Raw genomic sequence first — 26,626 nt, 5'->3', positions numbered from 1 at the left:
AATGCAGGGGACACGGGTTCGAGTCCTGGTCTGGGAAGACCCCACATGCCACGGAGCAACTGGGCCCGTGAGCCACAATTACTGAGCCTGCGCATCTGGAGCCTGTGCTCCGCAACAAGAGAGGCCGCGATAGTGAGAGGCCCGCGCACCGCGATGAAGAGTGGCCCCCGCTCGCCGCAACTAGAGAAAGCCCTCACACAGAAACGAAGACCCAACACAGCCATAAATAAATAAATAAATAAATAAATAAATAAATAAAATTAAAAAAAAAAACCTGTTGATTTCTCCCTTAAATCTGCCTTTTTTTTTGTTTGTTTGTTTCATATATATTTGGTGCTTGGTTATTAGGTGTATATATGCATATAATTGTTACATCATCTTGTTGGATTAAATCTTTTTCAGTCTATAATGTCTTTCTTGTCTCTTACAAACTTTTTTAAAAAAATTTACTTATTAATTTTTAAATTTTTGGCTGCATTGGGTCTTCATTGCTGCTCATGGGCTTTCTCTAGTTGCCGTGAGGGGGGGCTACTCTTCGTTGCGGTGTGCGTGCTTCTCATTGTGGTGGCTTCCCTTGTTGCGGAGCACGGGCTGTAGGGGCGCGGGCTTAGTTGCTCCGTGGCATGTGGGATCTTCCCAGACCAGGGCTCGAACACATGTCCCCTGCATTGGCAGGCGGATTCTTAACCACTGCACCACCTGGGAAGTCCAACTTTTTTTTAATGTAAAATCTATTCTGTCTAACAATATAGCCACCCCAACTCTCCTTTGCTTACTGTTTCCATGGAATATATTTTTCCATCCTTTTACTTCCAGCCTCTTTGTGTTTTTGTATCTAAGGTGAATTTCTTATAGAGAGCAGATAGATGGAACTTTTTGGGAAATACATTCTGCCAATCTTTGACTTTAAATTGGAGAGTGTAACCTATTTACATTTAAAGTAATTGCTAGGATTGACTATATTTAAAAGCAAACAAACAAAAGAAATAAAGTAATTGCTGCTAAATAATGACTTACTTCTGCCATTTTGCTTCTTGTTTTCTATATAGCTTATATATTTTTTCTCAATTCTTCCATTACCTCATATTTTGGTATTTAATTGTTTTTCTGTAGCCTACCATTTTCATTTTCTGTACATTTTTTTCATTATTTTCTTAGTGGTTACCTTTGGGATTACAATTGACATTTTGAACTCATAACAACTTAGTTTGAATAATACCAACTTATTTAAAATAGTATATACTCTGCTTCCAATACAACTATGTCCCTCTCATTTTATCCTGTTATTGTCACAGATTTCATCTTTATAAACTGTGTGCCTATCAGCACAGGTTTATAATTAATGTTTTATGCATATATGTCTTTTAAATCATATAGAGGAAAAGAGAGGAGTTATAAACCTTTAGTACAATAATGCTTTTACGTTTACCTAGGTATTTATCTTTACTGGTGTTCTTATTTCTCCATGTGGCTTCTTCCGGTGTCCTTTTTTCTTCAGCCTGAAGAAGTCCTTTTAGCATTTCTCACAGAGCAGGTCTACTAGTAATGATGTCTTAATTTCTCCTTCATTCTTTTTTTTTTTTTGATTGATTGATTGATTGATTGATTGCTATGTTGGGTCTTCGTTTCTGTGCTAGGGCTTTCTCTAGTTGTGGCAAGCGGGGGCCACTCTTCATCATGGTGCGCGGGCCTCTCACTATGGTGGCCTCTCTTGTTGTGGAGCACAGGCTCCAGACGTGCAGGCTCAGTAGCTGTGGCTCACAGGCCTAGTTGCTCCGTGGCATGTGGGATCTTCCCAGACCAGGGCTCAAACATGTGTCCCCTGCATTAGCAGGCAGATTCTCAACCACTGCGCCACCAGGGAAGCCCTCTCCTTCATTCTTGAATAGTTTTGCCAGATACAGAATTCTTGGTTGACAGGTTTTTATTTCAACACTTTAAATATGACATCTGACTCCCTTCTGGCTTCCATAGTATGTGACGAATTGGTTCTCTCTTGCTGCTTTCAAGATTCTTTTTCTTTGGCTTTCTACAGTTTGATTACAATGTGTTTTGCTGTGGGTCTCTATGAATTTATCTTACGTGGAGTTTTTTGAGCGTCTTGAATTTGTAGATTTGCCCCATTTTCTTTATCATTTGCACCCTCTCTCTCTCTCTCACTTTTTTCCTAAAGAATTTAAGACTAACTTGCAAACATCATGCTTCTTGATGCCTACATATTTCAGTGTGTATTTCCTAAGAATAAAGATATTCTCTGAGAAAAACCAAAGCAAAATTATCAAAATCAGGAAAATTAACATTGATAAAATCCTATTATTTAATCTATAGCCTTTATTCAATTCTCATCAATTGTCCCCAAAATGCCCCTTATAGCTATTGTTTTTCCTGATCCCAAATCTAACCCAGGATCACTTAATTGCCATGTCTCTTTAGCCTTCTTTAATCTGGAATAGTTCTTCCATTTCAATTTGTCTTTCATAATCTTGACATTTTTGTAAAGTATAAGAAGGTCATTCTAAAAGATGTCCTTCACTTTGGGTTTCTCCGACTTTTTCTCATGATTAGATTCAGGTTATTCATTTTTTGGCAGAAAAATCACTGGCATAATGTTGTATTCTCCTCAAGGTGTTAAGATAGGTGATGTGCATGATGTCTGTTTGTCCCATTTTGGCTAACAACTTTGATTAATGATTAAGGTGGAGTCTTTCAGGTGTCTCCACGGTGAAGTTACTATTTTTACCTTTTAATTAATTAGTAATTTATAGGAAAATACTTTGATGATTGATGATGATTCAGTTATAATTATGATGGTTGCTAAATGGAGGTTTTCTAACCCCATCATTCTTTATCTACACTTATTAGCTGACATTTTACTCTAGAACTCTCCTTTCTACCTCTTTTATGTAATTATTCATTTGTGTCAACATGAATTCATGGATTCTTATTTTATTCAATGGGTTATAACCCATTGCTATACTTATTTATTTTCATGTTCAAATTGTCCTATCATTTCAAATTTTAATAATGTGCACCTAAGACAGGAATTTTGACTGTATATAACATTGAGCCATTATTTCTTGCAGCAATTATATAGTTCCCTGTGCTATACAGTAGGACCTTGTTGTTTATCCATTCTAAATGTTTGCATCTACAAACACCAAATTCTCAGTCCTTCCTTTTCCCTCCCCCTGCCCCTTGGCAACCACAAGTCTGATCTTTACGTCTGTGACTCTGTTTCTGTTTTGTAGGTAAGTTCATTTGTACCATATTTTAGATTCCACATATAAGTGATATCATATAGTATTTGTCTTTCTCTGACTTACTTCACTTAGTATGATACCCTCTAGTTGCATCCATGTTGCTGTAAATGGCATTTTTTGGGGTTTTTTTTATGGCTGAGTAGTATTCCATTGTATATATGTACCACATCTTCTTTATCCATTCATCTGTCAATGGACATTTAGGTTGTTTCCATGTTTTGGCTATTGTGAATAGCGCTGCTATGAACATAGGGGTGCATGTATCTTTCTGAATTATAGTTTTGTCCAGGTATATGCCCAAGAGTGGAATTGCTGGAACATATGGTAATTCTATTTTTAGTTTTCTGAGGAACCTACATACTATTCTCCATAGTAGCCACACCAACTTACATTCCCACCAACAGTGTAGGAGGGTTCCTTTTTCTCCACACCCTCTCCAGCATTTGTTATTTGTAGACTTTTTAATGATGGCCATTCTGACTGGTGTGAGGTGGTATCTCATTGTAGTTTTGATTTGCATTTCTCTAATAATTAGTGATGTTGAGCGTCTTTTCATGTACCTACTGGCCATCTGTATGTCTTCTTTGGAGAAATGTCTATTAAAGTCTTCTGCCCATTTTTGATTGGGTTGTTTGATTTTTTGTTGTTGAGTTGTATGAGCTGTTTGTATATTTTGGAGATTAAGCCCTTGTCAGTTGCAACATTTTCTTGCAGCAATTGTATAAAAGAAACAATCTTTCTTAATGAGACTTGCCTGGTTTGCAATAGTAAAATCACATCACTATCATAGAGAAGGAGAATTAAATTTTCTACTTGCTATATGACAGGACACATATCAGTTCATCAAAAACTAATATCAAACCATTTAATATATACATTAAAGAGAAAAGGAGTTAAAACTTGACCCTCTCCCCCTTTTTTTCTACTTCACCCCACAGAGGAAATTTTTTTTTTTGTTGGTTTTTGCAGAATGCAAGACTTTAAGAAACCATTAACAGCTAGAGATCTGTGCTAAACTCATACGATGTGGCTATGACTAATGTCTGCCAGTGAAAACAGAGGTCCCTATCAGAAGAGAGAAAGAGTATACACTTTTGTAAAACTAGTAGAGGATGTGTGGTTTTTGTCTACCTAGCTTTTTTGGGGGGAACCGCACCTCCCTACATTATTAGTCTACAGAGTTCAGCCATTGATGACCCTATCCCTTGGCTCCAAGAATAGGCATGTGAGCTCTGCCATTCCCCTGGCCTCAACAAATGCGTGAGGATTGCCCATAATTCCTTTCTAGGACTTTTCTAGCTTTCAGGAAAGTGACTCTCTCTCTTCTCTGGTTTTCTGGCAAAGGCGATCTCTGCAGCAGTAGATAAAGGCTGCCTAAGAATGAAGCGACCCAGAGGAAAGCCTCAGGGATAGACTCTGGGAGATAATCAGATTAGTGACAGCGGAAGGGCTCATCAAATTGCCAAGTTCCCAAGTGAGAAGCAATCCAGGAACCACGTAACTTAAGCCATTTTCCATAGGATCCAAAATCAAGGAAAACAGACCATTCACATACGCAAAGGAGTACATTCTCTCTTGCTGAACCATATCGTGGTCAACCATGACTCAAATCTATAAGCATTATAGAATCAATCAGCTAAAAAACCCAAGACCTCCATCTTACTTTTTCTTTTTTTTTTTTTTAACGTTTCTAAGTAGTCTTTATCATATCAAGAACAAGAGAGCTGAGGGCTGTATTTGCTGAAATGTGGGAAAGGCTTATTAATCTGTTGCTAAATAGTTAGAGGCATGTGTATCTCAAAAGGCAGCAGAAACTATTTTTAAATAGTTTTGTGGAACCTACTTTTAATGGAATACTATCAAATTTTTAAAGGGGGGAGGGGCAGTGCTACATGAACTGAAATGAACAGATCTCCGAAAGATAATGTTAAATGAGAATAGTAAGGTGGCAAAACATGTGGTATGCTACCTTTGCACTTCATTATAGATATATATTCTCCTAGGATGTATATAAATCTCTTTCTAGAAGATAGATAGATAGATAGATAGATAGATAGATAGATAGATAGATAGATATACATATCCTGGGATAGATAGACAGATAGATAGAAACAGTATATATAGGAAGAGAATTATTTTAAGGGATTGGGTCATGTGATTGTGGAGGCTTGGTGGGTCCAAAATCTGATGGGGGAGGCTGGCAGGCTGGAGGCTCAGGAAAGAATTGCAGTTCAAGTTCAAAGGCAGTCTGCTGATGAACCAGGAAGAGCCGGTGTTGCAGTGAAGTCTGAAGACAGACTGCTGTCAGAATTCCCTCGTGCTTGAGGGAGCCTTTTGTTCTATTCAAGCCTTCAACTGATTGGATGAGGTCCACCCACATTATGGAGGGTAATCTGCTTTACTCCAAGTCCACTGATTTGAATGTAAATCCCATCCAAAAACACCCTTACAGAAACATTCAGAATAATGTTTGACCAAATATTTGGGCACTGTGGCCCAACCAAGTTGACACATACAATTAGCTGTCATAACTCCACCCCCTGTCAACTTGGCACCCATATGCATCTCCTTATATCAAACTTAATCTCCATACTCAACCTCTTTACGTGGTGAGGTGACCCAAACTTTCACTCATGAAAGGTCTGAGCCATTAGTAATCCTGCCTGGATTGGGTTGTTGCAGTTTTCCATTGACTTTAATCACAGGGCATGGTAATACTAAGATGCTCCAAGTGGTCTCCTGTCCATATACTGGACAGACTGTTTAACAGATCTTGACTGTGAGCACCTCTTTTCCAGGCACTGACTGTTCCAAGCATTGGGATATAGGTGTGAACAACAGAGGCAAAATCTATGCCCTCGAGGGGCTTATTTGAAAGAAAATAGAGACATAACAAACAAGACAACTACTATTGGTAATAAATGCTATAAAGAAATAGGGTGACGTGATAGATGGTAATGGGAGGGAGTGTGCTTTAGATGGCATGGTCAGAGAAGGTCTCACTGAGTATGTAACATTTGAGCTGGAACATAAAATATGAAAAGGAGCCAGCCATAAATGAGAAGAGATGGGGGAAGGGCATCCCAGGCAGAGGAAATGTCAATCACAAAAAGCTGAGGCAGGAACTGAAAGAAGGCCAGGGTGGAGGATGGGAAACAAGGAGTAGGGTGGTGTGTTGGGGCTGGACGGGTTGGCAGGAACCAGATCAAACATGGTAAGCCTTTCCAATTTCATTTTAAAAGCAAAGGGTTTGAACTTATTTACAAAACAGAAATAGAGTCACAGATGTAGAAAACAAACTTATGGTTACCATGGGAGAAGGGATAAATTGGGAGATTGGGACTGACATATACACACTACTATATATAAAATAGATAACTAATAAGGACCTAATGTATAGCACAGGGAACTCTACTCAATACTCTGTAATGACCTATATGGGAAAAGAATTTTTAAAAGAGTGGATATATATATATGTACGACTGATTCACTTTGCTGTACACCCGAAACTAACACAACACTGTAAATCAACTATACTCCAATAAAAATTAATTAAAAAAAGAAAAAAGCAAAGGGTTTTAAGTCAGCATAGTGCAGGATCTAATCAACCGTTTCAAAAGACTGTTCTGGAGAATAGGTTAGACGGGGTAATTGAGAGCCAAATTAAGCCAGGAGGTCTTTGTAGTAACTCAGGATGAAAGATGATGGTGAGTCAAACAAGCAAATCTGTGAAAACTCGATACGTCTTGAAGATGTATTCAAGTACTTTGTGATGGATTGCAAGGAGAAGGGGAAGGTGAAGGAGGGGAGTGAAAGGTGATGCCGGTTTTTGTTGACTGGATGCATGGTGGTGCCATTTCCTGAGAGGGAGGAGGTGGAATGAGGATGTTTGGGGTGGGAGAGGAGATCAAGAATTCCATCTGGATGTATTAAGTTTGAGATGGCTAACAGATATTGAAGTAGCAATATTTGGCAGGTTATTGGGTGTATAATTCGAGGCTGAAGCAAGAAGCCTGGACAGTATACATCTGGGGAGTCATCAGCATATGTAGATGATGTGCCAGGTATTGACTGCCTTTTAGCCCCATATTCTGGGGTGGTTTTGTCGTGGAGGGCCTCTGGCAAGACACCTCCCAAGGAATGGATTTTTCCAGCATCCCAGAGGGTGGGTTTCCAGCAAGTTCCCCCATGACTTCTCTACCGTTCGGTGAGCCATGGTCATGCCTTCTCCAAAAAAGGTCTGGGTATCAGCTCTGGGGGGAGAGGGGTACGCGTCCTTGGATGCTCTATCTCTGCCCTAGTGGCTGCTTCTTACATCTGCTATTCCTATATTCTTTATAGTTATCTCTACTCTTTATTAGCCAATCCCTCATTACTCCAATCTTCTTATAATTAATAGCTATTTATATTAAAGATATAAATTATTCAAATTACCGTGTGGTTTTTCTCCTCCTGACTAATACAAATGACTCCAAGTGCAAGTCAGGCACAGAGACACACGTAAGGTCCCAAGGAGTCTCTGTGTTACTTTCCATTTTGAACGGGTGGGATGTAAAGGCACATGGTTGGCAAAAGGGTGAGCAGGAGTTCAGTTTCCTCTTCTGGCACGTCAGTCAGCCGCTGTAAGAGAATACTGTCCCTTTCTGTGTCCGCTCTGGGAAGCTCTGGGTTTTGGCTGGCCTCCGCTGCACATGGGCACCTACCTGCAGCTTGCAGCGGCTTCTCTGTCAGCTACAACCAGAGCTGCCATTCCTCTGCTGGCCTCTTGGGATCTTGCACATGTAATGCAGCATCTTCTGAAGCCAAAGTGTTTGAAAAACCTGACCTGCCCTCATTGCGTGGACCAAGTTGCCAGTTTCACCTTGACCGCTCCAGGCCGCTGCACGGACAGACACTCACATGGTGCCTCTGGACCTTGAATCTGTTTATTACTGGGTTGGCCAAAAAGTTCGTTTGGGTTTTGTAACATCTTATGGAAAAAGATGTTATTCCAACTCTCATACCTATAAGGATTGCTGGCCTCAGCCAATCCCAGCATCATGGAGATGTAGGAACAAGGAGCAGAGGCTGCCCATGCTGGCGCCTCCCTGGGACCCCTACCGAGGTACTGGAGTGTGTCTTGGAGGTGTAGGGCCAGGACAGGAGAAAAGGTGTACAGGGCTTTCAGCTACTGGAACCCTGGGTCTTCAGTAAGGGATCAGGTGAACCCACTTCCTAAAAGACAGAATGGTCAAGTGAGGAAGTTGAGGGTCATGAACAAATGGCCAGTACTGCCTATAAACCCCAGAAATCTGGGGGCACAGGTGAGTATGCCTACCGGGACAGAGACCAGGTGAGGGTAACTGCAGAGGAACCTCCAGGGGGCCCGTCTCCCTTTAACTTCAAGTCAGGGCGGAAGTTCAGCCACATGTCTCAGGGAAGAGCCTGTCTGATTTAGTATGGCATCCAAAAACATACCACGTTTTAAGCAGAGATCAACACATATTCGCTGGCAGCGTGGAGGGCGGAGGAGGGAGGAGAGTAAGTCTCTAAACAAGAAAGGCACGGCACCCAGGTTCTAATTCTTGACTTTAATGCCAGGTGAGGGTACTGAGGCTCCACGCACCAAAGCGCTCACAGACAGGAAATGAACGAACACAGGCAGCGTTATATTGTGTACACAAACCCCACACTGTACGGAAGGAAGACGACCGACCCCGTGACCTCCCACTCCCAGAGGCAACTGCCTATCCCTCCTCCCCGTCTCTGTTCCCACCTCCTCCAACCCTCTGCCAGCCCACCCTTCCTCCAATTAACATATGTATACATGTATGTTTCTTCCAGAATTCCAAAAAATGCCTCTCCCACCCCAGTTCCCAACACTCTGGCTTCTGATGAATAAAGCCTCCCTCTTTTAAGGATCACGAGGCAGGCGCCACCTTCATGAAAGAGCCCCAGCAAAATGGTACCCGAGAAAGCTTAATCACTTGTAGCACAATCAAATACAGACAGAAGGTATGCAGAAGGATGATATCTGAAATTCTAACTGGGATCAAAATGATTAGTGTGAGTGGTTTTTGTTTTGTTCTTGTTATTTGTCTTAACCATTTCAGGATCCAGCTTAGACCAAGATCACACAGTGAGGCTCACCCCACTCTGTGGCTTGCAGATGTCAATTTCCTAGTCCTCCAATGAGCAACCCAGAACAGGAAGATTACATCACCTGAGCAGCCTAAGGCACAAGGCTCAGACAGCTCCCAGAATACCCCAAGCCCCAGAGAGAAAGAACAGAAACTTTCAGAGCACAGTCGACTGCTTTCCATGTGATAAGCACTAGACAGCCTGGTGAATTCACCAGAGGTAGAATAAGGATGGTGACGATTCCTCTATGTCTTCTATTTAGAGCGTTATCCAAAGAATTCCCCCACCTGGGATGGTGTGCTGGGTTTCACTGTGGTTTTGTTTCAATCTTTTCAAACTTAGTTGCCGTTAAGTTTTTTATTCTTACTGAATTGCAGCTAGCATTGCACCATGCAGTCCTATTTCCTAAAACTTTCACCTTCCCAACCAGTGAATGGAGCACCTGGGAGAAAAGGTACCCGAAGTCAAACATAAGGGAAGCTCCAAAGGCAGGCCCCTTGGTTTGACCCAAGGACGTTACGCACAAGAATTCCATGAAGACAGACTTCCTTTCAATCTGGGAGAAACAGCCGTCCTCTGGAGCCCTCCTTCCTTACCCAACCCTTCTTATGCTCTGGGCTTGGCCGCTGACAGCTGAAAAGGGACCCAACTAGGAGAAGTCACTTCCTCAGAGATGACCTTTATTTGGAGGCGATCACCACAAACCCTCCACATCCAAGAGCGCTTCGCAGCCTGGCCTTGGCTTCTCATCAGACGATGGCCAAACAGGGCCACCGAATTCTATATTTATTTATTTATTTACTTATGGCTGTGTTGGGTCTTCGTTTCTGTGCCAGGGCTTTCTCTAGTTGCGGCAAGTGGGGACCACTCTTCATCGCGGTGCACGGGCCTCTCACTATCGCAGCCTCTCTTGTTGTGGAGCACAGGCTCCAGACGCGCAGGCTCAGTAATTGTGGCTCACGGGCCCAGTTGCTCCGCGGCATGTGGGATCTTCCCAGACCAGGGCTCGAACCCGTGTCCCCTGCATTGGCAGGCAGATTCTCAACCAGTGCACCACCAGGGAAGCCCAACCACCGAATTCTTTTACTCCATTTAGAAGGAGCTCTAAGCTGGCCGCCGGTGTCCCTGCTCTGCCTGGGCTACTGGCCACAGCCCTGTCTCCCCATGACGGCACAGAGCACCTCCGCGAGGACAACACGGGGGCAGAGGAACGGGGGGGCTCCAGCAAGAGGCGCAGGGACGGCGTTCCTATCCAGCGTCCCTGAAGCCCCAAGCAAGTCTTCAGGGCCTGATTTTGAACTGACTTGAGTTTGCGTGAACCAGTCCCTCCCTGTCTTACGTGTATGGACTCTCAATAACCGAGGGCTGTGATGCTCTGGGCCGGGGAGGGCAAGAGAAGGGGCCGAGGTCGGCTCACTGCGGGCACTGGGCTTACCCATCTGCTCTCTCCTCACACTGGCTCCCTCCTGAATAGCCTGCCTCAGTGTCTGTCAAAAAACGAACCTGTATTAGCGTTCAATCTATTTGCCGATCTGGGCAACTTAAATGAAAGACCCTTCTCTGAGGACAAGGCAAGAGCCATGCTGTCGGGGTAAGGTCCAAGCAGGGACATCAGCTCCGGAAAAGCGACAAGCCGTTTGCGGATGAGAATAAGGAGAGCACATGTTATCTCGGAACCTGGACCACTGACTGGACCGTCCCCTTAGATGTCAGCCTGGACGCCTGCTCCACGCACGTAAGAATACAATGTAAGAGCGGGGGACCATGCCCTGGAATCTTCCCATACGGGGGCCAAGGGGTCACTGCCCCATGAAGGAATTCAGCCAAGGTCCCAGGGCTTGGCCTTCTCTTCCTCAGCTCCCCCACTACCTTCCTCACCAATCTGGTCTTGTAAGACTGAGACCGATGAGGCTAACAGAAAAAAAATCTCCCTACAACAACACCCAGGAGCAGTCAAGTTCAATCACGATTATAGGGAGAAGCCCTGCACGCAGAAAGGGAACGTCCCGTTCCAGCGACTGGTGCTGCAGAGTATTTCCTCTAGGGGGCGCAGGCCCACACCCCGACTGGCTGCCCCAGCCTGCAGACAGCGCGAGAAGGAGATGCAGTGGAGCAAGAAGCTGGTGGATCTTTTTCTCTCTGAATTTTGCAGAGTCAAACATATCGGAGGCCTGCTGCTGTCTTCCCACAGCTCCTGGGACAGCTGCGCCTCTCCTCCGGCCCTCTCTTTCCTTCCCCAAGATAGACAATCTCCGAGAAGGAGAACGTTGGCAGGAAAAAGCAACAGGGGTTCCCATCCAAGGAGGTTCACCATAAATTGGATCCTACCATGGAATAGCAGCCAAGGATGTACTCTGAGCCTCTAGAAAGGATGTTACATCTCAAAGATAACACAAGATCTAGGCATCTTGCCTGCTTGACTTAGGGAATCTTCAAAAGGAGTCCCTGAAATGTGCATTCCAGCCCCGTGAGAAGATAACCCTTCAAGCAAGGAAGGTTAGTGGAAGGTAGGAGAAGCCAAGGCCCTGAGGCAGGGCTGTAAACATTGTGCTTTTCTAAGGCCAACCTGGTGCATGGCTTTGGCAACTATGGTTACATCTCCAAAAGGTGGTGAAGAATATGTTTTGGGAGGAAAAGAGTCTTTCCACATCCTAAAACAAAGCGTGGGGCTACCGTTGAGGGAAGAGGGAGAGAAAATGTTCCTTCTTCAGCCAGGGGCTCTGGGGGGCTCCTTGGGTAAATCCCCCATCGTGTTCCACGTTCATTCCGATACACTGAGCACAAGGAAGGGACTCTTGAACAGGGTGGAGGAGTGGTTATGCCTACGTGAGTTTGGTAACGTGGCTCTAAAAAGGGCAGAAACTCTCTTGCAAGGTCAAGAAAGTGACAAAACCTCTCTGGACTTCCCGGTCAAGCCCTCGCTAGCCGGACCCCATCAGCCTCAGGCAGAGACTGCCGTGCCTCGAGGAAAGGCCAGGTGAGCGCAGGCACCAAGTCCCCGTGGGCCACCAGCCCTGAACCTGGCCCCGAGGTACAGCCAAGGAGACTGGGGCTGCACCTCCGTCCGCCTGGAGTTGTGCCTCAGGACCCGTCCTGACCTCAGCAGGTTCTGGGGCAGCCAGCAGCCCTTCCAGGGACCTCGCTCCCAGAGCCGCCAAGGGGAACGGACACCCTCCCTGACAGGACTCTGCTCCCTGCCAGGGCTACTCACCACCACGTGATCTTGAACTCATAGATGGGGCGCTTGCAGTAGTAGTGGTTGATGAGGTGCTTGTCACACACCCCGATGCACTGGTGGTCCACGGTGAGGCCCTGGGCCGAGAGGTCCGTGACCAGGCAGTGCAGCAGGTCATAAACATCAGCCACGGCCTCCCAGGGCCCAAAGGACACATCCACTTCGCAGTGGTGCTCGAAGAGCTGCCCGTCACTCTCGCTCCGCTCGAAGCGCAGGGAGCTGAGAAGCGGACACTCGTAGGGGGTGATGGGCATCTCCTCCTTGAAGACACAGACCTTGAGCTTGGCAAAGCGGGCCTTCCGCTGGACAGCGCGCAGTCGGGCAATCTCCACAATCCGCTCCAAATGGTCTGCGGGGGTGAACACGTCACCCATCAGTGGGACGGGGGTGGGGAGGGGGGTGCGGGGCACAGAGAGAGCCCCAGTGATGGCGGACCCAAGAGGGAAGAGACAGATCCCTGGGGAAGGGACTCTGGGCCCATGAAGGGCACAAACTTAAACAGGAATCGTGGTTCTGCAGGGCAAAAGGAAACAAAGGGGATGGGATGAGTACCACCCTCCTGAAATGCGATTTGATGACGTTGCAGGCAAGGTGGTCCCTATTTCATCTGCATCTTCCTGCGGGACTGGGAGGGCGGCAGGAAGGGAAGCGGGATCCTCTCCCAGCTTGAGTAGGACAGGTGTCTTGGCGAGCCATGACCCACTTGTTCTGGTGGAGACCTCAGCACCGACAGATGCCTCGCTACCCTCCCTCCTCACATCCCGACTGCCCTGCACAGTGAACCCCTCACCTTTGTAATAGGGCATGAGTCCCAGAAACGCCTGGCGCACTTTCTCCCCCTTCAGTGGCTGCATGTTCTCCAGCTGCTCCAGGAGGGGCCCGATGGCATAGTACTGGGCCTCTTTGTACACGGCCCGCACGCGCTCCCGGGGCGGCAGGTCCCCCGAGCGCAGGAAATTCAGCACATCTCTGAGCAGGAAGGAAAGAGAGTTGGTGAGAAGGAGTTAACGGATCCACCCAGTGGTTAGAGCTTGGCAAATGTGCCACCCAGTGGTTAGAGCACAGGATCTGGACCCAGATGGCCAGCTGTGTAACCTTGGGTAAGTGAACTTAACCTCTCTGTGCCCTTTCTCCTCTGTAAAATGGGGGGAAATAAGAAAACTACCCCATAATGTTATGAGGTGATTAAATAAGTTAATACATAAAAAGTGCTTATACACTACCAAACGTAAAACAGATAGCTAGTGGGAAGCAGCCGCATAGCACAGGGAGATCAGCTCGGTGCTTTGTGACCACCTAGAGAGGTGGGATAGGGAGGGAGGGAGGGAGGGAGGGAGACGCAAGAGGGAAGAGATATGGGAACATATGTATATGTATAACTGATTCACTTTGTTATAAAGCAGAAACTAACACACCATTGTAAAACAATTATACTCCAATAAAGATGTTAAAAAAAAAAAAAAGTGCTTAGAAAATACCTGGCACAGAGCAAGCCCTCACTAAGTGTTAGTAGTTGTTACTGTATCATTATTATTATAATTATTAAGTATATATAGGAAAAAATGGAAAGATATATCTAGCCCCTTAATTGTATTTTGAATTGAGGTACAGATAATAGCCAATAAAGGTACACATGTTAATTGTACAGGTCAATTACTTTTTCACGTATGAATATACCCACACAACCACCACGTACAACAAGATATAGAACATGTCCATCTAATTAAAGGTTCCCTGTGCCTCTTCCCAGTCAATCACTACAGAGGCAACCTCTCTAACTTCTAATTCTATCAACAAAGATTAGTTTTGCCTCTTCTTGAAATGCATGTAAGTGGAATCACACAGTATGTTCTCTTTTGTGCCTGGCTTCTTCCCCTCAACCTAGCGTGTTTGAGATTGATTCCCTACGTCATCGTGTGTAGCAGAAGTTTCCATCCTTTTATTGCTAAGTAGCATACCGTTGTATGGATACACTCTAAACTATTCACCCATTCTCCGGTTGATGGACATTTGAGTTGTTTCCAGTTTGGGTCTCATAAGAGTAAAGCTGTGATAAACATTCCCTGTAAACTTCTTGTGGACTCAGGCACCGATTCCTCTTGGGTAAACATCAGGAGGAGAATTGTTCGGTCGTAAGTGTCTGTTTGACAAAGTGGTTGTAGCATTTTATTCCCACCAGCCACGTGGAAGAGTTCTGCACTCCCCACAAATCCTTGCCGTCAGTATCATTCTGTAGCTATACGGAGAAGAGGAATGCCTAACCCTGACACCTGAACAAACTGGCTTCAGGAGTGAACAAAACATCACAGACTGCACCTTCTTAAAATAACAATTCAGTTCTTTTAATTCTCTCTTCAGATTCTTTAGGGCTAAAAGTAATCAGACCCATCACTGGTAGGTGTGGGACGGGCTTTTCTGTGAGGATGTATCAGTAAACCCCACGACCAAGCTGTTACCTCAGTAGTGAGTCTATGACCATGAAGCAACATCAGCCAACACTCACCAAGTGTTAATCTGTGTCAGTCACTATTCAGGATTTATCCCATTTAATCCTTCCAACGACATGGGGTAAGTGCTTTCTTACGTCCATTTTATAAATGAGGAAAAAGTGGGGCTCAGAGAGCTTAAGGAACACCCTTGCTAAAGGAGCCACAGCTAGCCAAAGGCCAGATGCAGACATGGGTGACTCCAAATCCACACCCACAGTGGTCCAGACTTCAGTCCAAGGCGCTGTGCACTGACCACAACGGGAAAGTGTCCCAGGCGGAGGCCCAGGCAGCCTACACGGTGGCTGCTGGGGCTACGTGAGCTCACCCGCAGAGAAGTGCCCTAAACCCCTATTTTATTTTATCCGAATCTTTCAACAGCTTCATAGGCTGCTGACGAATCTTAGGCCACTGGAGTCCAGTAGCCTGCGGATAAACACCACAATATCCTGCTTGCTGCCACGCCCTTGCCTGGCCCTGCCACTCTCCAGCTGTGGCCACCTGGGTATGGGCGCATCAGCCTAGGGCCAAACCGGGTGCCCCCTCCCCATCACCCCTCCCAAAATCAGTCCTCTAGGATTGTAAGCAAATCTTGGTGAGTCCTGAAAAACATAACCCCGGGCACGGCCCAGAGAAGAGTGCTGTGGGAGCTGCCAGCCGGGGCCGAGCACTTTCCTCTCCCAAACAGCCTGCAAACAAAAATCTTTTTATAGCTCTGCAGAGCGATGTGACACTTTGTTTTCTCAGCACAGGAGGCAGCTGACCGCCCAATGGGGAAACCCAGATGCTTCAGAGCAAATTATTTGACGAGGCTCCTTTCTGAGGATGAAAATGACGCTTCTCCCAGTGTGGGCAATCCTACTTGGAGGCCGGCACAGAGACGTTGTGATTGGAGGGTCTCCTTTTGTTCAAGGTCAAGGACCATGTTAGTTCTCCAGTCATCTCCAAAGTTAGACGGATGGGGCAAAGAGTTTCAGCCATATACTCTGAAAGGACCTGGCCAGGGGTCACACCAAGACTCTTTATTTAATCCACATGACAGGCCTGCAAGGCAGCTATAATTACTTCTCATGTCACAAACAAGGAAACCGAAACATAAAGTCTTTAAATTGTTTATCTGTAAGGTTGTCAGAAGTTCTCTCTTGGGAAGGGCTATCTTTTTTTTCAGATTGTGTTGTTCCATGTTTTACTGTTAAAATGACAGTAACAATTGAAAGTGGGGTTTTTTGTGTTTTTGTTGTTGTTGTTTTGTTTTTTGGGGGTTTTTTTTGGCTGCACGGTGCGGCACGCAAGATCTTAGTTCCCCCACCAGGAATTGAACCTGTGCCCTCTGCAGTGGAAGCATGGAGTATTAACCACTGGACCACCAGGGAAGTTCCTGAAGGTGTTTTTTTTTTTTTAAAGACTTGGCAAAATTACAGGATGGCAACCCTATGTTGGCCCTTCCCTCACCTTTTTTTGTCCTATTGATTTGTTTTAAACTATTGAAAGAAGTTTGGGAACCACTGCCACACCCCATGTTTCTCCCTAACAGCGATGCTGAGCCCCAGAATCTGGATCTGAGGGTCTTCTCCCAGAAGCTGTGTTGGAACTCCCCTGCCTCTCAGTGCAGTCACACCTATTCCACAGGGATGACAACTTCCCAGTCTTAATTTGCATAGCAGAGAATCAGTTTCATCACATCCAGCCAATGTGTGTTACCTGGGATTTCTCCGGCTGTCCTTGCCTCCTCTGGGAAAGAAACTAAGAATTCTGATCCAATTCAATATGCACATTTATTAAATTCCACCAGCAGGTTATCTCCTCTTCTAGGTGTTATGGAAGACATCAAAGTCCCATGCCCAAGCCCGGGCTGCTCGCTTGCTAGGACCCTGCAGTTGATGGCAGAGGGAGGAACGTACCCGAAGTGCGCACCGTCCCGATCAATGAAGTAGCGGCCCTCGGCATCCGTGGGGATGTAGTGCCGCCCGCTGAACATGGCCGCCAGCATGGTGTCCTCGTAGCGCCGCAAGGTGGACAGGCGTGTGGTGAAGTGAGCCCCTCCGATGTTAAGGGGGACAACCTCAGGGAACTGGGGAGGAATCACCGGCACTTTCAGTCCCACAGTGGGGAGGCAAGCCGGGGCTGCCCCCTCTGCCGCCTTCCTGGGTCTGATGAGCGCCACCCGAGGCCAAAACCCAGGCATCTTTCTGACCGCTTCTCTCTCCTCCCTTTCCCTGCAATCATCAATTACCAAGTCCTCCCCATCCTCCCACAGCTCTTAAATCAGATCTCTCCACCGCAGTCCTACAATCTCTGCTCTAGAGTTCAGAGCTTTCACTGTCCTCCTTCCACTTCCTGAACTTCCCACCTTTGTGCCCTTGCTCATGCTGTCTTCTCTGTCCCCAATGCTCCTGCCACTCTCCCTCTGTCCATCCAGCGAATGCAATGGCCCCACCTGGCAGTGTGCGCTGTTCACTGCACACGGGCACCCGCGTGAGCGGGGTCTGCCAGCCCAGCTGTACACCCTTTCGCTAATTCACACCGAGGCGCCATATCGGTTAGCAGCATGCACTCATTCTAAGAGCTTCTATTCAAGGTCCCCTACTCCGTGAGCATTTCTGCTCTGTTGTCCTTTGCCTGCCCCAAGATAGGGTTAACTGAACACTCCCGCCATTGTGCCTTCACTGTATCCACATTCTCCTCTATAACAGAGCTTTGCACAACGGGCGCTTTGTGCTATTGGTGGTTATTATTGCCCAAGTTTCCCGAGGGCAGGAACAGCATCTTGTTCACCTATCCCGAGGCCACCCAGAGCAGGGCCCACAGACGTCTGTTGAATAATGCCAGGCATCCACTCCTCATCCTCTGTACCTTTCCACTTCTCTCCTTAATCTGTGCAGGGAGATTAGTGCCCAGTCCAGCTACGGTTCTGGAGGCAAGGGCAGGGAATGATGGTACCTACATTTGCCCTGAGAAGCTGCAGGGTCTCCCTAAAATGCTCAGGACCTTTATTCATTTATTTTAATCTCTTTCACTGTTTGTGGTTTTGAAAGAAATGAGGCCAGTTCTCCCTAATTTTCCCACAAACCTCCTCCAGATTAACTAAAATTTTATCCCAGTGCATACTTTTCAATATTACGACATCTCTCTGGCTCTGTGAAAGTCTATGTGTATTTATCTAGACAGTCCTTTTTCCCAACTTTCAAATCCTTTGTGAAATAAAGTAGGATACAAATACATTACATCAAAGTTGCCCAGCGTCTTGTGCAGTGCCTGGCTCATAGTAAAGCCCCAAATATGCATTGAATGAATGGATGAATGAAACCGACAGGCATTTACAGTTCTGTGAATGTAGGTACTGTTACTCTTCTGCACCCAGAGGACGGGAAATGCCTTCTGCTTATTCTATAGCTAGCTCCTCTAAAACTATTTTATGTGCATACCAAGTACCCCAATATTATTTGGAGATAATAATACTTTACATTACTCACATGGAGCCATGTAATTTGTGGAAGAGCTGGCACTGGAGTGCTGGCCTATAGTCTCTGGGTCCTGTGCTTTTTTTCCTCAAGCCACACCATCTCCCCAGTGACAGTGCACAAAAAATGGCACCCTGGGTCTCCAACGGTTCCTTTTTTTTTTTTTTTTTTTTTTTTTTCCAATTACAAAGAGTCCTTCTGGAGTTTTGCCCATTTTCACAACTGCCCCACGATGTTTGGAGTACTGGCTCGTAACCCCAAGAGGACACTACAGTTTCCCGAGAGCCTCACCCAGCCCCACCCTGCCCCTCTGGGTCTCAGTCCCTTCATCTAGGACTCCACAGGTCACCTGCTCCCACGTCTGCCACTACCTTAGCCCCTACCTCCTAGCCTCTGTCTTCACTGCCCAGCAGGGCCCCACCTTCCCTCTTTTCCCTCCTCTTGAGGGTCATTTCAGGTGTTTGTATGATAGTGTCACATGCGTTAAGTAAGACCAGTGGAAGCCACCATGCATCACAGCACAGCAGCTAGGAGGGAAAGCCATGGAGTTGTCAGGTGAGTGAGGCCACATCTATTAACTGGCCTGCTTCTTATCTGCACACAGCCCCTACCCCCACTCTCTGGGCAGCTGGAGACTGGGTTTGGGCAACCACGGAGGCCTCCTCTTGGATTCTCTAGGAGACACTATCATCTCTTGGGGCTCCAAGGGCCTCTTCCCACGGCCTACCCTCCCTGCTCCAGAAGGTAAGGTGGGACATAGGGATGGGAGTACCAACCCTGCAGGCACTGAATCCTGGAAGAAGGGGGATGGGAGGGCCAGGTGCCGCCTGGGGCAGGGAAGACACACCTGGTGCATTTCGGGGCAGGGGTCGGGGGAGGTGGTGGGAGCTGGGTGGGCAGGGGAGCACGGCTCCTCTGGCGCCGCCCTCGGCCCGACCCCCACCCCTGCCTCAGCGCTGCAGCGCTGCTCACATCCCAAGGTCAGCTCTGCCTGCCACCGGCTCCTGCCCCCGCGCCCCTTCCCGCGCCCCCGCACGCCCTCGGTCCAGGTACCTCCTGCGGCAGGAGAGGCAGTGCGTGCCCCGCCTGCGTGGCTGTCGGGGTGGCCGGCTCCAGGAAGTCGTCTTCGGCGTCGGAGCTGGACATGGCACCGTCCGGGCGACGGCTGTCTGGCTCCCGCCCCGTGACTACCACCATCCCTCTGGCTCTGGGCAGTGGGCGCGGCTTCAGGCGGGCGGGAGGGCGGCGGCCCGGGCACTAGCACCCAGCAGCGCCCGGCATGACGCGGCGCGCCCGACGGGCGGGGCCGGAGGGGCGGAAAGCGCAGCGCGCGCGGGCCGGAGGGCCGTCGCTCCCTCAGTGCCGACGGGCTCGCCGACCACCCTGAGGACCGCAGGGCCACCGGCCTGACCCCGTCGCCTCCAGCTATTGGCCGAACCCCCGCTGGCTTCCTTCCCTGATTGGCAGGAAGCTCGCCCAATCGCAGAGCAGGCAGCGCTTTCAGCCAGCGTCTAAGTGGCCACCGGGAGCCGGACCGGCTGGCCTGCCCTGCTCTGATTGGCCCTCTGGCCAGCAGGCGTGTCCGCTCCACCCGCTAACACTGGCTCGGCGCGCGGGGCGCGCGCGAGGTCACCGCGTCTAAGCCAGGCCTTCTTACAGGCTTGGGGAGTGGCTCCCGCGTCCAGGTTAACACCCAGAAACCTGAGACGAGAGAGGGCTCGTGACTTAATTGTTCGTACGTTTCCAGGGCAACGGGTCCTGTGCATCCCTGGGCGTCGAAGGCCAGGGAAATCTGGGAGGACCAGGTCACCTCAATGGAGCGCCTGAGCATCCTTTCCTGGAGGATTGTGAGGGAGGACGACAGAGATCACTGGGGCTGTAGGAGAGGAAGGGCAGCACTGCGACAGGGGCTGGCTCTCCTCTAACCACAAGGGTAAAACCTGGGTCTCCAGTCTTTCCTGATTGACTCAAGCAGCAGTCCGAAAAAGAAAACTCAAAATAGGGGCAGTTGAGTTCAATTAAGAATGACAGTGACTCTCCACCCTCTATGTGTCAGTTCTTCTGCTGGGCACCTGGAGACACAGATGGAAACAGGCCCTGTCCAAAGAAGCTCACAGGCTGCTGAGGCAGAGTCCAGCCTGGTCCAACACATCTGTCTGCAGCCTTGGATGCTGTGTCCCCTGGTACGGCAGGGTCAGCTCAGAGACTCTCCTAGGGGGTCAAGGTTTTACCTCTTCAAACCATTTTTACACCCAGTACCTCATTTGAATCTCACATTGTTGTGACAGAAAAGGAAACTGAGGCCTAGAAGATTAGAACAGCTTCAGGGAGGTCAGCCGTGAGCAAGAGGCACAGCACTTCCTCTGTTGGACCAATCACACTCCCAGCTGTAGGAGTCTCCTAGGTCAGTGTTTTCTCCAAATATACTTGCATCAAAAGCACTGGAGGGAGAACTTGTTAAAATACAGATTCCCAGCCCTACCTCCAGAGAATCTGATTTAGTCCATCTGGGATGAAGCCCTTGAATTTGCATTCCTAACAAACTCCCAGATAATTCTTTGTTTTTAATATTTATTTATTTGGTTGCACCAGGTCTTAGTTGCAGCACCTGGGCCCCTTAGTTGCAGCGGGCGGGCGCCTTAGTTGTAGCATGCAAACTCTGAGTTGCGGCATGCGTGTGGGATCTAGTTCCCTGACCGGGGATCCAACCTGGGCTCCCTGCATTGGGAGCACGGAGTCTTATCCACTGCACCACCAGGGAAGTCCCACTCCAGGTAATTCTGATGCTGCAAGTCCTTGAATCACATTTTGAATAGCACTGCCCTAAAGAAGGCCCCCTGAGGCCATCTCTTAGCTATCACTACCTGCTCCAGCCTTTCTCAACAATATCTATAACAAAATTTCCTCTTTCCATCCTTCGGATGTTTCAGCTGTAATAGAAACTGCAATCAAAGGTGGCTTAAATAATAGGAGAATTTTATTATCTTACATAACAAAAAGTCTGAGTAGATTCTGGGTTGGTTCATTAAGTAACACAACAAGGAGTTACCTGGACCAGCTTCCTTCCATTTACCCACTCTGCCAGATGGCCGCTCCTCCTCTAGGAATCCATATGAGGAAACCAGAGAGCTAAGGGCTATCAGAGTGACAGTTATTCCTACACCTTAAAGCAAGGCTGTATAAAGAGAATGAGACAGGAGCCCCAGAGTCTCAGGAGGTAGGAAAATCCATGTGCGATCACGGTTACGTTACTGAATGTGTTGGAGTTTTCATCTTCCACTTCGGCTGAGGATTTCCTTCAGGAATATAGTTTCCCAGTTGGTTCTGTTTACGCGGTGGGGAGAAGTCCAAGGGCAGCCGCCTGGAATGAGGACTTGCTGACTGAGTAGGCAGGGGTTGGAACAGGCGTTCTGGGAAAGCAGGGCAGTTTGCTGGCAGTGGCCATCCCCGCCCTGCAGTGAAATGACTTCCAGGCCAGTTCGCTTGAGGGCTGCAGGGAAGGGTCAGTGAGACTCGGTGGGGGGTTGATGGGTAGCACATGGCCGCGCAGAGGTGTGGGCTGCTCTCAGAACACGAGCACTTATAGCCCTGGGATTACTTTTCCTCCAGGAGTCAACCAAAAAAACAGTCCTACAGGCATGGAGTCCTGAGATTAGTCAATTGGATTCTGTTCTCCATGCCTCACCAAAGAAAAGACCTTTTGAATGGCAACAGATTAATAATGCGCTGATTCAGCTACTGAATTTTCTCTCCGATTCTAATTTATTGACTAATTTAACAACAGTAAAGGAAATGAAAACGGTAACAAAAGCATCCATCTTCTTTGGAGGAGGTTGTTTGCCAGCAGCTTCCCAAGGCACGGAAGCTTGGCTAAGGGCCCACTTGCTCTCAGCCCAGCTCGGCTCTCCCCCAGCCTCTGACACACCCCCATTCGTTAACCACTGCTGTTCTGTCGCCTGGACTTCTGTTCGCACAGTGCACGGGGTAAATGTGGCCGATGTTCAGATTGCCTCTCACATCTCTTTTCTGAACCCCTGTCCCCACCACCACCCCAGTGTGCCTCACTGAATGCTAGAAACTTGAAATCTAAAAGCTGCTTGTCCCATGGTACCTTGTATCCTGGGTTCCACAGGTGACCTAACTTCACCAAGCAGATCCCTGCACTTGAGATTTGGAGGGGGAAAGTGAACACTGAGTTGGAGGCCAGGCTTCTTGCTCTTTCGGTGGACAAGTTTGGATATGGAAGTGTTAAAAACGTTTCCTTTTTGCTGTGGCTGTAGCAGAGGTCCCATGTTGGTCTTTGCCTTCCTGGGTGTCAGAAAGCAGGGTGGGGCATCCATTTTACTGTCTCATTACTCTCTGTAATCAACCTCCAAGGTCCAGCACAATGCCTGGCATATAGTAGCAACTCAATAGATGAATACATGAAAGAAATTTGTGCTGTGATCACATTCAAAGAGTTACCTCTCTATGTAGATTTTTTTCTCATGTATTTTATTGGTATTATTAGTATATAAGGGCATGGATTGTTACCGGTATCATAGAGGTAGGGAATTCCAGGATGCCATCATGCTGGGCCGGTGGGAAGGGGCTCCCCTCAAGTTGTGAGAGGTCCTAGGGGTGTTATTCAGAGCAGAACATTTGGGGGGGCGCTGTTTGGTTTGGAGTACACACTGGTAACCATGGATGTTTTCACTGTGCAAGACGATATGGGCCCCAAAGTGCTCTCATCCCAAGCTCTTTATAGGTAAGCTTTTGATGAATGTTGTTTTGCATTTTCATTTATTACTTAATTATAATAAAAACAAATAACATAAAATATAGATGCAAAAATAACTCACATCCAACAGCACAAACTAACACAACACTGTAAATCAACTATACTCCAATAAAAATTAATTAAAAAAAATAACTCACATCCAGAATTCGATGAAAATAGTGTTTTATTTATGTGGTTTCAGCATCCACAGTTGTCCTACCAACTGCTGCCTATTACTCTCTCATCCCTTGTGTCTCTAAGGGAGCTCTTGTTCCAGTCACCTCTGGAAGCATTATGGTCAAACCCCACTGGTGACTGGGTGAGTATCTTGGAGCCATATTCCCAATTTTCCCTCCCATCCCCATGGCCCATTTGTGTGGCATTTCCACTGGTCTATCAGTTCAGGTTTAAGCACTTCACAGTTTAAATATCTATTATTCAATATGATTCCATCAAGTGGAAAAAGAATTTAGCTGCAAATATAATCCCCTGTACCCTGACAAGAAGTACCCTATCTCTTAGTGTCCTCATCTCCTGGGGCCTCTCCACCATTCCACAGCCTTTCTTCCCCCAGGTACCCACACCCACTTAGAAACTGCCTTGGATTTGAGGCTGAGAGTGGCCTGCTTCTCTGAGGCAGTAAAAGAGTATCTGAGAAAAACAACTTGCCATTTGGGGGCTTCCTAGCTGCTAATATTTGTTCTGACATTTGTTTGGAACTGCCAGCTAAGAGTCCTTTGGTGAAACATTAAAATATCCTGAGGCAATAAAGAATTAAAATAATCTATAAGAGTAGGGGTCTGAAAACTTTTTTCTTTTCTTTTTTTAAGGCCGTGCTGCGTGGCATGTGGGATCTTAGTTCCCCGACCGGGGATTGAACCCATGACCCCTCCAGTGGAAGGGCAGAGTCTTAACCACTGAACTGCCAGGGAAGTCCCTGAAAACTTTTTTTGTAAAGGGCCAGAGAGTAAATATTTTTAGCTTAGCAGGCCACAGACTTTGTCTCTACTCAACTCTGCTGCTGTTGAGGAAAAGCTGCCATAGACAAGACATAAGTGATGTCATAGGTTATGTCATAAATTATGTCATAAGACATAAATGGTGTGGTCAGATTTGACCCAATGGCTGTAGTTTACCAACCCCTGTACAAGAGAAATAGATCAATTCTAAGTGCATTGTGATTTTTTCAAACGTGCCCCATCTAAATGTCCTAATAGCTAATACTCAGCTTCATTTCTCCTTTTTTTTTTTTTTTAATTTTTCTTCTTCTTTTTTTTTTAAACAAACCTTTGTGTTGAGGGTTGACTTTCAATAGATCTCAGCGAGGGAGCTGCTTTGCTACGTACATAACCCCGCAGCTTCATTCCTAATTCAAGTCTCATTTACTCATTTGTGAAGAACCAATAACCAAGTCTTCAGATTATTAACATTACTAATTTTTCATCAAAAGAAGTAGCTAAATGAGACTTACCAGAAAATAAATGAACTGCAAGTCCACGTTAAGTCTCACTAGATGGGTAGCCTTGGGTAAGTCACAGCACTACTCTAGACCCCCCGATTTTATCTCTAAGATTAGGCCGGTTCAATCTCGATGTCTCTCTTTTAAAAAACTCTCATTGTTTTTCACTTTTTTACTTAAAGTAATTCATGCTGATCGTAGCACATCTAGAAAACAGAGTTAAGCACAAAGAAAATAAGAATCCCCAAAACTCCACCACGAAGAGATAACAAGGGACACTGGCACATGTCCTTTCTGTTTTCCATCAGTTTAGTGACTCTAGTTTTCTGTCTACCCTTTCAATCATAAAAGTGGGAGCACACTAAACAGCTTTGTGATTTCAAATTTCTACTTAATGTAACATGAACATTTTTCCTGTTTGGAAATATTTTTCTACAATATTGTATTAGCTAAAGAGTATTCTGTTACATGGATGTACCATAATTCATTTAACTAAGCCCCCCCTTTCGTTAGTTTTTTTTCCAGTTTTTTGTTTCTATAAACTTCATTGCAACGGACGTCTTTGTAGAGAAAGCTTTGCACACCTTTGTGATATATTTCCCTAATTCTTGCAACTTTTTTTAACACTTTTTCATACGTTCAGCAGTTATTCCATGTTTGACCAACAGAGGGCATTTAAGGCTTTCCTTCTCAGGGCAAGGCCATAGCCATTTCTTCAGTATATAACAACAAAAATAGTGGTTTTATTGTGAAAAATGATTCAATTTTGGATGTTCAGTAATAATCAGCAAACTCCAAAGGGAGAATCAAAGTCATTTATTTTTCTGTCTAGCCAGAATCACCGCCCCCCACCCCCCAAAAAAACCCTCAAATGATGAGCTTTGTTAGGACTTAAACCCAAAATGAATAAAAATGATCTTTTGCTCAGAATAACAAAGTGACTGCTCTGCTTTATGCAAAGGCCTAAATTCCCTGCAGAAGACTGTTGGATAGTGACAAACAATCAGGAAAGGGAACTCAATGCTGAAAATACTGACCTTGCCAGAGAAAAGCTCAGACAGCCCCCAGGATCTGTAGCTCCCTAGAAAAACAAATTTGGGCGCAACACTGAATGGAGTCCTGCCTAGACTATTACTTACCCATCACCTACTAGCCAGGTTGTCATAGGTAATACTATAGGTTTTGTTAGGTAAGCTTGAAATAATTGTTTTATGTACATTTTTCTTGATTTTCACCAAGACCATAAATTCCCAAGGGCAACAATCTGCCTATACTTCTTAGCACAATAATTATACCTAGCAAATTACTAAGTACAAGGGAGGTATTTAAATAGTGGTCACTCAATGCTAATGACAAGTTTCTATTCTAGTATAAAGATGATTACTGAGAGGTAGAGTGGTGGTTAAGGGTGTAGGCTCCGGAGCCAGGTTGCCTGTACTTGTATTCTGATCCCGTCACCTACTAGCTGGTCTAGAAAGCTGGTACTGCCTCCCAAGCCAATGTCTATAAAATGCAGGTAGTGACAGTACCTACCTCAGACGGTGATTGTGAGAATTAAATGAGTTTAAACATGTAAACTCAGCCACAGGATCTAGACCACGAGAAGCTGTTGATAAATGTTTCTAGAATGATTACGTGGATAAGTGATTACTAAGATGTTTTTCTCTCATTTAAAAATTCTATGATTCTTCATGGATGGTGCTCTCTCCAGCCTCCTCCTGCAGCCACTGAGGACGCCGGCCTCTCCCTGGCTCCACAGGCCCACCCGCTGGCTGCAGCCATGGCTGTGCTGGCCCTGGGCAGCTCTCTGATCTTCACAGGCAACACATCTACCCTGGTCCCTTAC

General features: G+C 46.5%; 1 protein-coding gene across 1 annotated transcript; it reads right to left on the bottom strand.

Annotated features, from left to right (window-relative positions):
• Positions 1-8,815: 8,815 nt before the first annotated feature.
• On the bottom strand, positions 8,816-19,981 carry KCTD7 (potassium channel tetramerization domain containing 7). The gene is made up of 4 exons (XM_068565684.1): positions 19,616-19,981; positions 17,003-17,172; positions 13,406-13,584; positions 8,816-12,964 (listed from the first exon to the last, which is right to left on the bottom strand). The coding sequence occupies exons 1-4, from the start codon at positions 19,757-19,759 to the stop codon at positions 12,588-12,590; spliced, it is 870 nt and encodes a 289-aa protein (XP_068421785.1). The 5' UTR covers positions 19,760-19,981; the 3' UTR covers positions 8,816-12,587.
• Positions 19,982-26,626: the final 6,645 nt, after the last annotated feature.

Source organism: Eschrichtius robustus, chromosome 16 (assembly GCF_028021215.1).
Source record: "Eschrichtius robustus isolate mEscRob2 chromosome 16, mEscRob2.pri, whole genome shotgun sequence".
In the NCBI taxonomy this organism is placed as follows: domain Eukaryota; kingdom Metazoa; phylum Chordata; class Mammalia; order Artiodactyla; family Eschrichtiidae; genus Eschrichtius; species Eschrichtius robustus.
Note: the sequence above shows the minus strand (reverse complement) of the source record. Positions and strands in the feature narration are given on the sequence as shown.